General features: G+C 45.6%; 1 protein-coding gene across 2 annotated transcripts in view; it reads left to right on the plus strand.

Annotated features, from left to right (window-relative positions):
• The first annotated feature begins 444 nt into the window (after nucleotides 1-444).
• The window catches only part of C7 (complement C7), a 49,067-nt gene continuing 36,609 nt past the window's right edge, over nucleotides 445-12,902 (plus strand). Inside the window, exons 1-3 of one of the 2 annotated variants that reach the window (XM_066602386.1) lie at nucleotides 445-590; nucleotides 8,623-8,687; nucleotides 12,076-12,151. In XM_066602386.1, the coding sequence (XP_066458483.1) occupies nucleotides 585-590; nucleotides 8,623-8,687; nucleotides 12,076-12,151 (147 nt within the window). In that variant the 5' untranslated portion in view covers nucleotides 445-584. The remainder of the gene's footprint in view (nucleotides 591-8,622; nucleotides 8,688-12,075; nucleotides 12,152-12,902) is intronic. The other variant, XM_066602387.1, reaches the window with a different exon arrangement.

The following is a 12,902-nucleotide window of genomic DNA, read 5'->3' on the forward strand; positions in this document are numbered from 1 at the left end:
ACACAAAAGTGTTCTTAGACCGGATTCACACAGCCACATGGGCATTTGTGAAATGGCCAATTATTGTAATTATTTCCATATGTTCTATCTCTCTGTATCAATGTGCAGGAAAATAGAACCCGCTGCATATTTTTTTGCACAACAGAATTGCGCACATAAAATACGCTCTTGTGAATGAATCCATTGAAATCAGTGGGTTTTATTCGCACTATATTGCACACGCAAACACGCGTGTAAATCTGGCCTTATTCGCTTACAGCATGCATAGATCTGGTGTGTGGCATGTAGATATATTAACCATAAATACGTGAACGGCGCGGGCTGACCTCTTGGATACCGTCTACCACTCTGCTCCGCGCACCGCTGCCGGCTGCACCCAGATTTACTCATCTTGTACACTATAATGGGCTCATCTTATACCTCCCCGAAGCCCGAGTGTCGCAATAAGGAAGAGAAGAGGGCGGTGATTTCAGTATCCAGGATGCAGATAGGGGATTATCTCACGGCCGTGGCAGAGGAGCTGGACACTTCCAGGCTGAGCGTCCACCGCAGCGTAACTTCTCAAAGCAGGAAATCTGCCAGATATGAAGGTAAGATCTCGGGTTTATCATCCGACCCGTGACATGCAGGGAAGTCAATGAGTGACGCTGTTTACGCAGGTCCCACAGAAGTGAATAGGAGTGAAGGAAACAGTGTAGCGCAATGAGTGACGCTGTTTGCGCAGCTCCTGAGTTATGGAAAGATTGTAGCTCGCTATGCTACACTGCTTTCTTCACTCTCATTCACTTCTAAGGAAGTTGTGGAAAGAGCATAGCCCTGCCGTTCCTTGCTGCTTCCATCCAATTCGTACACACCATATATATATATATATATACACACACTCACACACACTTATGACAAGGCACAGACATGGATGTGATTAATTTGCACTTGAAAGGATATCAGAACAGGATGAGTAGAGGAATAAAAGCATACTTCAATAGTCCACTGATAAAGATGTGAAAGTTTTATGGTCCCTGAATTAGTGTTAGGGGGTCACCAGGCCAGAGTGTTATCTGTGCTATAGATGTCTCATACTTCCCAGTCATGCATGAATCCTCTGGAAGAATTTAGCCCTCTATTGAAAGTGTGAAAAGTTGTTATAAGTTTGTACTCCCAAAGTCTTCTATGGCTTTGTGAGCTGTAAATGCTTTCAAGTATAATAACTTTCATGTGTTCTATGTTGTGTCCGTGACCAGAAAAGTGCTCGGCCACAGGGAATTCTGTCTTTCTTTAATCGTGTGGTGATGAGATCTCATCCTCACTTTCAGTCTTTGCCCTGTTTCTCCGACATAAAGACCCCCAACAGGACATTTACTGCACATGATCAGGTACACAACATTGGACGAGGAACATGTGAATGTCCCCGTGATCTTACAGTCCTGCTGTGTGTTGGGGATCCGTATCCTGACTGCAGTCAGTACATGTGAACAGATCCTGCAGCTCCTTACCTTACAGGAATAAGTTCCTTTTTGTGTGGGTAATGCACTCCTGATTATACAGCTCCTCAAATTTGGGGGTTGCGTATAATATAGGAGGGGAGGGTCCGGGAATATGGTGGTCAGATGGTCATCCTTGTGTAAGGTGTGATGGAGTTTCTTTGCGGTCTTCCATCGTGGATTGTAGGTCACTACTAGAGGCACACGTCCGTTTCCTTCCTTCTCTGTGTATTGAAGCAGTTGACTTCTGGGTATCCCGGCGGCTCTGTATTACGGACATCTTGCGCCATTGCATAGCTTACGTATTCGCTGCGGTGTTTTTGCATGTTGCCAGGAGAGGGTAGAAAAAAAAGACTATCAATTGGGCCTTGTTGATATTTTTCTGTGTGCGTGAAAAACGCAGTGAATGTGGATGCAACATGGACAATGTGCAAATGCGCCAAATATACACATGCAGTGAAAACAGTGCATTTTTCCTGGACCAAAACGGCATACTCCCATGTGAATGAGGCCAAAAGCAGGATTTACACAAGCGCACGTGTATTTGCGAAATGAATGATGCGTGTTTGGTTCGCACATCGTTTGTTTTACCGTACTTCTTGCGCTCACAAGGCATCTTCGTTTGTATGCGGCAAACAAAGACACACCAAATTAAATGGCTCATTCGTTAACGAGTTCCGGATGTGTTTTTTCTCCCGCAGCGTATTATGCATCTTGCGTATTGTGCGCGCATTGACTTCTGTGCCTTTACGCACCAAAGGTCTCCATAGAAGAGTAGAGCATGCTGCGCCTTTCTTTGCACACAAAATACGGACGTATGAACGGACCGATTGAAATCAATGAATTCTATTCTCTGCGTGTAAACTGCAGGCGCGAATGCGTCCGCGTGAATCTAGCCGAAGGTGAATGAGCAACGAACAGACCTGAAAGAATGTGCATTTAAAGCGACCCTCCAGTCCTGGACAAACAAAGATGGCCGTACTGCGTCTCTGACTACCCAATGCACACTGCGCATGTGATTGGCCAGTGCTGCTCACATGGGCAGCACTGGCCCATCAGAGCAGCATGTAGTGTCTTAGAGTACTGATGCATAAAATACACAGTCTGCACCAGGTAGTCTGAGCAGCTGTGGGGCCGTCTTTGTTTACCCAGGACCGGAGGATTGCCTTACCTCCTTACAGTACACTGCCTGTGTACTGCCAACCATGGCAGCTACAGGGGCGAGTGGCACTAACTCATAAAGTCTCTGTAAATATTACAGTCTCTTGAAGGTAACTAAGACTGAACTCAAGCAACAGTCTCAACTATAGATAAAGTCCATAGCCGTACTCTGAGGCTTGTCTCCTTCCTCCCTCTGCACTCCGTACACCAGGTGCCCTTTTCTTGGAGGGTGGCCTTGCTGTGCTATTTTGCAAGGCAGTCGCTATTTCTCACTTTAAGGCCTCATTCACACGAATGTATGCGTTCTTACACTCGGCCGATCAAGGCTAAAAATTGTGTGAAAGAAGAATAGCCGCAATTAGGCCCTGATCTTAATTAGCTTTTTTTCGCCCATTCACACGGGCAGCTGCGGCGTATCAGCAAAAATATACGCTGCAGCGTGCAAATCCTTCGCATGGCAAAAAATCCTCGGAATGACTACTAATGCTTAAATAGAGCCGGCTATCTTCTTTTCCCAGTGTTGGACGCAGCTAAACCCCCTCCCACTCCCTTTTTTTCAGCTCCCATAGAAGTTTATAGGAGCCTCCAGGGTATCTTGGCAAAAGATAGGTCAAGACCAATCTTTTCACGTGCCGTATAAAATTGTTTGCCATTGTCGGTCGCCAATGTTCTGTTTTTCCTGGTGGGATTTTTTTTACGCGCCTAACAATCACTCATCTGAATGAATACATCGGAGGCCAATGCTTCAGACGGTTGCGATGTTTTTGACGCGGCTACATTAGCTGCATCTACGGTTGTGTGAATAAGACCTAACTGATATTGGGACCATTCTGAGAATGACTCCGCTGTTGGTCCTGCCTGACCGATGCTCCATATGTTGCCCTCCGCTGGGGGTCTCTGGTATGTAGACTCTGGCTGTGTTATTCAGCCACTCGCACGCACCCTTACACTCTGCACATCACCTCCAAGAAGCAGCGCCCCTTGTGGTGCATTACACAAACAACAGGTAAGGGCTCATTCATATCAGCGGTTTTGTTTTTCGCTCTGCTGTTCCGTCAGAGAAGCAGCAAAACAGAGGTTCCTGCGTTATCGGGGCGCATGCATATTTGCACGCAATTTTTGCGCATTGAACAAGGCTTTTTTGCACGTGGGTCGGCGTGTTTTACTGTACTCTTTCCGCCCGCAGGTCATATTAATTTGCACGTGGCAAACAAAGTTGCACTAATTGAAACTGCTAATTAGTGTAAAGCGTTCCAGATGTGTTCTTTTTCCAGCAGAATTGCGCAGCGCATTACACATCTTCTTGCATATTGCACGCACATTTGCACACCCCATTGACTTCTATGGGGAGCTTTGGTGCCTAAATGTGCAGATCAGTAGAGCATGCTGCACTTTTTTTTTCTGTGCCCAGAATGTGCGTGCAAAATACGAAAGTGCGAATGAAGCTTTTGAAATCAATGGGCTATATTCTGTGCGTACAATGAACGTAAATGTAGGCACACAAATACGCCCGAGTGATGCTGGCCTTATGCTCCGTTCACCTGCTTTCTGGTTTCTAACCATTTGTGGTCTGCCCATAGACATCGAACGTCCAGGCGGTTCGCAACTAACTCTGCAAGGGGGTTTTCAAATGTCCTGCGCTGTTTTTATGCCAATGTCTCCATGCTGCACCAGATCTCTGTGATCTCGCCGTCAGCAGACCGCTGGGATCATGGAGCTCCGCGGAGAGCGGCGGGAAGAACTCCTGCTGTTTAGATCTTCAGTTCTTCAACACGAGATCCTCCTTGAGTGATCACTATTAGAGATGAGCGAACCTACTCGGCCACGCCCCTTTCCCCCCGAGTGCCGCGATTTTCGAGTACTTCCATACTCGGGCGAAAAGATTCGGGGGGCGCCGTGGATGAGTGGGGGGTTGCAGCAGGGAGTGGGGGGGGGGAGATAGAGGGCTCCCCCCTGTTCCCCGCTGCTACCCCCCGCTCCGCCACGCCTCCCCCCGGCGCCCCCCGAATCTTGTCACCCGAGTACGGAAGTACTCGAAAATCGCGGTGCTCGATCGAGTAATTACTCGAAACGAGTAGGTTCGCTCATCTCTAATCACTATGACAGCCAGTGATCACATGCCGGGTGACAGTGCTGACTGCGCTCTCTCTGGATATGTGATCGCGGTGTCTAGAGAGGCTCTACTGCCCCTCTATTACAGAGCGCGGTGACGCTGCATGCACCTCGGCAGCTTTCGCCTGTAATAAAAAAAAAAATTGGCTAATAAAGTTCATCTAAAAAAAAAAAATGTAAACATTTATCAGTGTGAGAAAAAAAGTTTACCTGTAGAGAAGAAAGTTCTAAAAAATTTTGTCTGTAGAAAAAAAATGTGTGTAAAAAAATGTTTGTCTATACTATCCAGGCGTATGTGTATGCGCGCCACATTTTGCGCATCGGACTTTGTGTATTCGTGCACGCAACTGCGTTTTTTACTGTACTTTCTGCGCAAAAAAATCCCGCAGCTACGGTCCCGTACATTAAGATGCCTAATTAGCCTAACTAGCTTCACAATTTCACGGATGTGCAGGAAAATAGCACAGGCTGCGTATTTTTGGCACGTTGAAATTGCGCACGCAAAATACACCTACGTGAATGAACCCATCTATTGACGGAGTATTGTACATGCAAATATGCCTGTGTAAATCAGGCCTTAGACTATATTCACATAGGTAAGCGTGATATTGGGCTGAGAAACTTGGGCCCAATATTGCGCCTGTGAATGTGCGATATCGCACTGGCATACGGCGATTTTCACTGCAATGTGTTGTTTCTTCAATTTCGCATCACCACGCGTGGAAAGATAGCGGCCGCTTCCCATCGTCTTCAATGGGAAAAATGGCATGCCCTGGCAGTCTGTGGCTGATGACAAGGGCAGATTCACCATTCGGTTCTATGGGAAAGCTGGGTGATATTACTGTATGTGGGGCTGCTTTTGAGGTCGTAGTGAAGGTCACACAACCTTCTAAACCCCCACTCTTTCTTTGTTCTACTCGCTCTCGTCAGGGGTCACGCGTTAGGAGCGATTCATTGTGGTTTTAGTCCAAGGATGTCAACGCTGCAAGGAAAGGATGGAATGCGCAAAATAAAAGCTCCATAGTCCTTGCTATTCTGGCTCTGTAATAATACAATCCCAGTCCTCTACTGATGGACAAAAAAGTCCAGAATAACCTGGACTCAATCAGATTTACAAGGTGCAGTAGCCTCATGTTGCCTGCAGGTGGCACTGTCAGACTTGTTATCTATCGCCTGCACCAGCACAGCAGTAGTGAATGTGCCGAATATCCTGTTCCCCGGCTACATTATGTTCCCATCACCGTGGATGATGCCTGACATGCAGTCATGGCCAAGAGTTTTCAGACTGATATAAAGTCTGCTTTTCACAAAGTTTGCTGCTTCGGTGTTTTTAGACCTTTTAGTCAGTTGTTTCCATGGCAACTAAAGTACAATTATAAGCATTTCATAAGTTTTTAAAACTTTTCCTGACAAATATCAAGTTTAGATAAAAGCTCAATATTTACAGTGTTGATCCTTATTTCCAAACTTCTGCAGTTCGCCCCGGCATCCTGGATGTCGGCTTACAGACCAAGTCCTGACTCATGACAACCCAGTTTTCCTAATCAGGGCTTGGAGTTTATCACAGTTTTTGTCTTTGTCCACCCACTTTTTGAGGATTGACCGCAGGTCCTCAGTGGGATTGAGATCTGAAAAGTTTCCTGGCCATGGACCCAAAATTTCAATGTTTTGCTCACTGAGCCACTTAGTTGTCACTTTTGCCTTGTGACATGGAGATCCATCATGCTGGAGAAAGTATTGCTCATCACCATATTGATTAATCAATCAGTAATCTCCTGCATACTATGTTTCCCCGAAAATAAGACACTGTCTTATATTAATTTTTGCCCCAAAAGAGACAAAAGTGTCTTATTATTGGGGGGTGTCTTACACTCACCTGGCCCACAGCGTCTGAGTCCCTCGCACTGCTCTCCAGCGCTGCGGCAGGCTACCGTGTCCTCAGCGTTGAGGGGGATTTGAATACTCCGCCTCCAGAAGCGAGGGCTGTGATTGGATCACGAGCACCATTGCTCAGCCAATCAGAGCCTGCACTCGATGAATCACTCACAGCCATTCAGTTATATAATTCACTGTAATATATATTTATATTATTATATTGTTCTCTATAATAATAAGCATAGTATACAGTAATCTCCTGTATAGTCATAGAGGTACATGATAACATTCTACTACCTGCAGTCACCACTAGGGGGAGCTCAGGAGATTACTGTATATACATTGTACTCTATAGTAATACAGTATACAGTAATTTCCTGTATAGTCATAGAGTTACATGATAACATTCTATTACCTGCAGCCACCACTAGGGGGAGCTCAGGAGATTACTGTATATACATTGTACTCTATAGTAATACAGTATAAAGTAATCTCCTGTATAGTCATAGAGTTACATGATAACATTCTACTACCTGCAGCCACCACTAGGGGGAGCTCATGAGATTACTGTATATACATTGTACTCTATAATAACACACTATACAGTAATCTCCTGTACGATCATAGTGTTACATAACATTTTACTACCTGCAGCCACCAGTAGGGGGAGCTCTGGAGATTCCTGTATATACATTGTACTCTATAATAACACAGTATACAGTAATCTCCTGTATAGTCATAGTTACATGATAACATTCTACTACCTGCAGCCACCACTAGGGGGAGCTCAGGAGATTACTGTATATACATTGCACTCTATAGTAACACAGTATACTGTAATCTCCTGTATAGTCATAGAGTTACATGATAACATTCTACTACCTGCAGCCACCACTAGGGGGAGCTCAGGAGATTACTGTATATAGATTCTACTCTATTGTAACACAGTATACGATAATCTCCTGTATAGTCATAGTTACATGATAACATTCTACTACCTGCAGCCACCACTAGGGGGAGCTCAGGAGATTACTGTATATAGATTCTACTCTATTGTAACACAGTATACGATAATCTCCTGTATAGTCATAGTTACATGATAACATTCTACTACCTGCAGCCACCACTAGGGGGAGCTCAGGAGATTACTGTATATACATTCTACTCTATAATAACACAGTATACAGTAATCTCCTGTATAGTCATAGAGTTACATGATAGCATTCTACTACCTGCAGCCACCACTAGGGGGAGCTCAGGAGATTACTGTATATACATTGTACTCTATAGTAACACAGTATACAGTAATCTCCTGTGTAGTCATAGTTACATGATGACATTCTAGTACCTGCAGCCACCACTAGGGGGAGCTCAGGAGATTACTGTATATACATTGTCCTGTATAATAACACAGTATACAGTAATCTCCTGTATAGTCATAGAGTTACATGATAACATTCTACTACCTGCAGCCACCACTAGGGGGAGCTTGGGAGATTACTGTGTACACATTGTACTCTATAATAACACAGTATACAGTAATCTAATATATAGTCCTAGAGTTACATGATAACATTCTACTACTACCTGCGGTCACCAGAAGGGGGAGCTCAGGAGATTACTGTATATACATTGTATTCTATAATACAATATACAGTAATCTCTTGTATAGTGACAGAGTACAATGTGTATACAGTAATCTCCTGAGCTCCCCCTAGTGGTGGCTGCAGGTAGTAGAATGTTATCAGGTAACTCTATGACTATACTGGAGATTTGGAGCTCTGTATCATAGAACCTGAGCTCTTGAGTGCTATAAAGATATAGTGTATTAGGAGGTCAGTCACCTGCACATGGTGTGGAGAGTCGTCTTTTCCCAGATGACCAGGTAGGTTCGGGGTCTTATCTCCAGGGGTATAATAATGAGGACTGTGCTATGTACAGAGCGACTTCATGAACCTGCATGGAACAAGTAACAAGCGTTTCCTTCTATTCCCAGCAGCGGCTGCTCTTCGTTCTTCTGATCTGGGAAGGCGTCGGATTGTTCCCGGGTTCCTTTTCGAGGTGAGGACCATAAACAATGTCCAAGCAATGGGCTGTAACATTTCAGCGCAGCATAGAAGCTCGGGCTTCCTGACGGGCGGCACACTGCTGCGGGGCTCCAGACTTGTATAGATTTCAGGGGCACCAATGTAGTTCCGGTTTTCAGACTCACTTGGTGGGGGTGGGGGTGGGGGGCAGTGACAATCATTGGGAGCACATCTCACTCTCAGAAGATCGGTTGGCAGTATTTTAAATCCATGATTGTTCCCTTGTCCCTAAATTGTGCCTTGTTTTTGCGGACTGGTCAAACTCAAAGGTGGCATGGCTGGTAGAGATGTGCCCCGGAGTAATAATGAATGTAGCAGAAAAGAAAGACAAATTCAAAAACTGAGAATGTGTAAATCTAAGGCCGGGTTCACATCTGCGTGGGAACCTCCATTCGGTGATTCCATCACAGATCCAGCCCAAAATACCGGAAGAAATAGCGCAGCATACTGCCCTTTTTTCCGGTAAAATGCTGGCTAGCTGAATGGAAACCGAACCGACGCCATTATAGTCAATGGAGTCTTCCGTTATAAGACGGACCCGTTCAGCCAGGGGATTCCGCTTTCCTGCTTCCCAAACGAAACAATCAAGCAGAACGCCGCCGTGGCTGTGAAAGCAGCCAAAGGCCTCCCTCACACAGGCGTTGGACAACGCGCCATGATTTCAATCATGGCGTTCTGCTGCAACTCCCTGCGGCCGACAGCAGAGTTTAGCATGTCTCATCATGGATGAGGTGCGCTAAACATCAAAAATAGAACAGATGCCGCTCGAAAATCACGGCGCTGCAAAACGCCGCGATCGAGCGGATGTCTGAGAGGCTCCATTGAAAATAATGGGATAATCGCCTGTGTGAGGGAGGCCTCATACATGGAGCTGCTGCTTCACGTTTGCTTGCGCTTCCAGCAATGATTGGTGTTTGGTCATAAACAATGCGGCTAATTACCCCAAATATTTGGTTCGGTAGCAGTAGATGTAATTAGATGACACTCAGCCGCTAATGAGGATTAGTGTTGTGTATGACACGCTGGCTGCTCGCTGTGCGCTCCAGAGCTGGCAGGTCACCGTGACATTATATACAGGGGAGCTCATGGTTGGAATGAAGATTGGACTCCGTGGAGACGGCTGTAATAGAAGCTCGGCTCGAGAGGCTCATGTAGTATTAGGGCAGCTAATTTAAACTTCTCCTTTAAAATTTAAAAGGGTATTTCAGGCCTTTTTTTTAAATTGATGACCTGTCCACTGAGACATGCCAATCAGAACCCCCATCCATCAGGTGATCATTCGGCCTGCTGCACTGTCAGTTGGCCGGGCTTCATCATCAGTGACGTCCTGATCATGGTCCTAAGCAGGCACTGTAGGGGCAGCATGGCATTGCCTTTGATTTCAATGGCAGTGAGATCAGCGCTCCAACTTCCTTTTCCACTGATGACAATGTCTGGCCCGCTGCAGAGACTGTGGGCCGGACGATCAGCGGATGAGCAGGGGTCCCAAGCTTCCATCAACTACTAATGACCTATACAGAGCTGTAAGTAACTTCCCTGCCCTCTAATGATGATGGGATGACCCTGCTTATTCTGTCCAAGTCTATACAGCAAAGCTGGCAAGTGCGCTGCAGAAAACAGCAAGAGTTAGCCTATTATGTGCCACTAGTGGCCAGTGTGAAAACTATATAACTTCAGTATTAGTAATTCCTACAAGGGAGTGGCAGGGGAGTTGCATACAGATCCATCTGTGTGTATAGTGTTACTCTCCTGCCTTATTTATTCCTCCATCTGTTCAACCAAGCTTTCAGTAATTGTGCTCTAATGATGATGGGATGACTCTGCTTATACTGTCCAAGTCTATACAGCAAAGCTGGCAAGCGAACTGCAGAAAACAGGAAGTTTAGCCTATTGTGTGCTCTAGTGGCCAGTGTGAGAACTGTACAATTTCAGTATTAGTGTTAGTAATTCCCCCAAGGGAGCTGTCAGAAACGGCCCTTTAACACGGAACGATTATTGTTCAAATTGAGCGAAAATGAATGATTCAGTCTAAACGCAGTGTCACTTTGTGATAGTTTGTACACCTGGGTGGTGCTGTGCACCTCCCGGAGCACATCTGCAGGTGGGGGCTGATTTGACTGTCTGGATTGGTTGTGTGGATTTCTCCAGTCAGCCAATCACCTGGGGTCTGTGCACATAAATACCCACCCCTCTTTCTAGAGGATGCTGACCATTATACATCTTGTTACTGAACTCCAGTGATACAGTGCATGCTGTGCAGCTCTCTATGTGCTCGTTGGTGTCTAGTTCTGTTTTGTTTGTGGTCTGCATGCATGCGCTTCTGTTTGTATTCCCTTTCTGTCCTTAGATGTGAGGACACCTGAATTCCCCTCTTTCTGTAGGTGTGCGGACGCCCGTGTCTGAACTATGTCATGTCTGACTTTGGAGCTGTTTCATGGTCTTGGGTTTTGCCTGTGTTTCTTGTTCATGCAATACTATTTGCTGAAGTTTCTATCATGTGTCTTCTGTACCATTGCTCCCAGCTGGCTTTTAGGGATAGTGAGTTCGGCCCTAGGTTCCTGATGTGGGGCCGTCCTTATCGGGACGATTACTCCACTTATAGGCAGGTTTCCCCCCCTTGGTGTAGACCAGGGTCAGATGTTGGTACGACAATGTATTTGTATTGCACACTTGTCTTTTCTAATAAAAGGATCAAGTGTTTTGTATATCTGAGTTTGTCTACTTATGTCCAGATACCTTTTGTCCAGTTAGGGGTTATTTCCATGCAGATTGAGGGCAGTTGTTCTGCACGGTAATAGGAAGTGGTCCATTTTGGGCTCCAAATGTACATTTTTGCAGACAAGTTGAATAAGCCATGCATTTGAACGAACAATAAATCGTCGTTGGCTCGTTCACTAATCATTCGATTTAAATACTGATCATACAGTCATTCTTATTCACTTATACAGTCAATAAGAACAACTGAACGATTTCTTGTTTGAACAAGCCAACAATGTATCTGCCTGTATGAACAGGCAGCATGAGTGAACTCTGACATCATTCGCTCGTTAAAACGAGAAATCAGCAGGTTTAAACAGACCCTTCTAATGATAATGAGATGACTCTGTGTATACTGTCCCAGTCTGTACAGTAAATCTGACAAGTGAGCTGCAGAAAACAGGAAATGTCAGCCTATTGAGTACTTTAGTCACATGAAAAAGTGAAAGATATTCATAATAGAAATGTTATTGGAATAATCCATCATAGTCTGATGACCCATGAAGCGTCCTTCCAAATGGTTAAATAAAACATTGATGTGACTATATCCTACTTATTACTAAGCCATGTAATATGTGTAACAATGTAGCATTCATCTATTATAGGCAAGTGACGAAAGTGAACTGCAAATGGGGCTCATATGGACTGTGGTCAGAATGTGATGGCTGCTCTAAGACGCAGGTAGGTTACCTCACATGAGCTGTCTATGTCCTGTGCAGAGCATTAACCCTTTCCAATCCAATTTGTATCCTGATTTTCCTAGGGGGCTTACTCTTTTTCTGCCATTATACAATGGCGCTATCTGCTGGCTAAAACCAGGACTGCATGAGGTGACACATTGGATAGGCTCTGACAGCAGAGAGGATGACTATATACAGTAAGAGGACCCTGATGGATGTCTTCCAACATCGGAGCTGTACAGCCTTAAAGGGGTTGTCCCGCGCCGAAACGGGTTTTTTTTTTTTTCAACCCCCCCCCCGTTCGGCGCGAGACAACCCCGATGCAGGGAGGTAAAGAAAGCTCACCGGAGCGCTTACCTGAATCCCCGCGCTCCGGTGACTTCTCTACTCACCGCTGAAGATGGCCTCTTCCTCCGTGGACCGCAGCTCTTCTGTGCGGTCCATTGCCGATTCCAGCCTCCTGATTGGCTGGAATCGGCACGTGACGGGGCGGAGCTACACGGAGCTACACGGAGCCCCATAGAAGACTGCAGAAGACCCGGACTGCGCAAGCGCGGCTAATTTGGCCATCGGAGGGCGAAAATTAGTCGGCACCATGGAGACGAGGACGCCAGCAACGGAACAGGTAAGTATAAAACTTTTTATAACTTCTGCATGGCTCATAATTAATGCACAATGTACATTACAAAGTGCATTATTATGGCCATGCAGAAGTGTATAGACCCACTTGCTGCCTCGGGACAACCCCTTTA

This window comes from Eleutherodactylus coqui, chromosome 5 (genome assembly GCF_035609145.1).
Source record: "Eleutherodactylus coqui strain aEleCoq1 chromosome 5, aEleCoq1.hap1, whole genome shotgun sequence".
NCBI classification, from domain to species: Eukaryota; Metazoa; Chordata; class Amphibia; order Anura; family Eleutherodactylidae; genus Eleutherodactylus; species Eleutherodactylus coqui.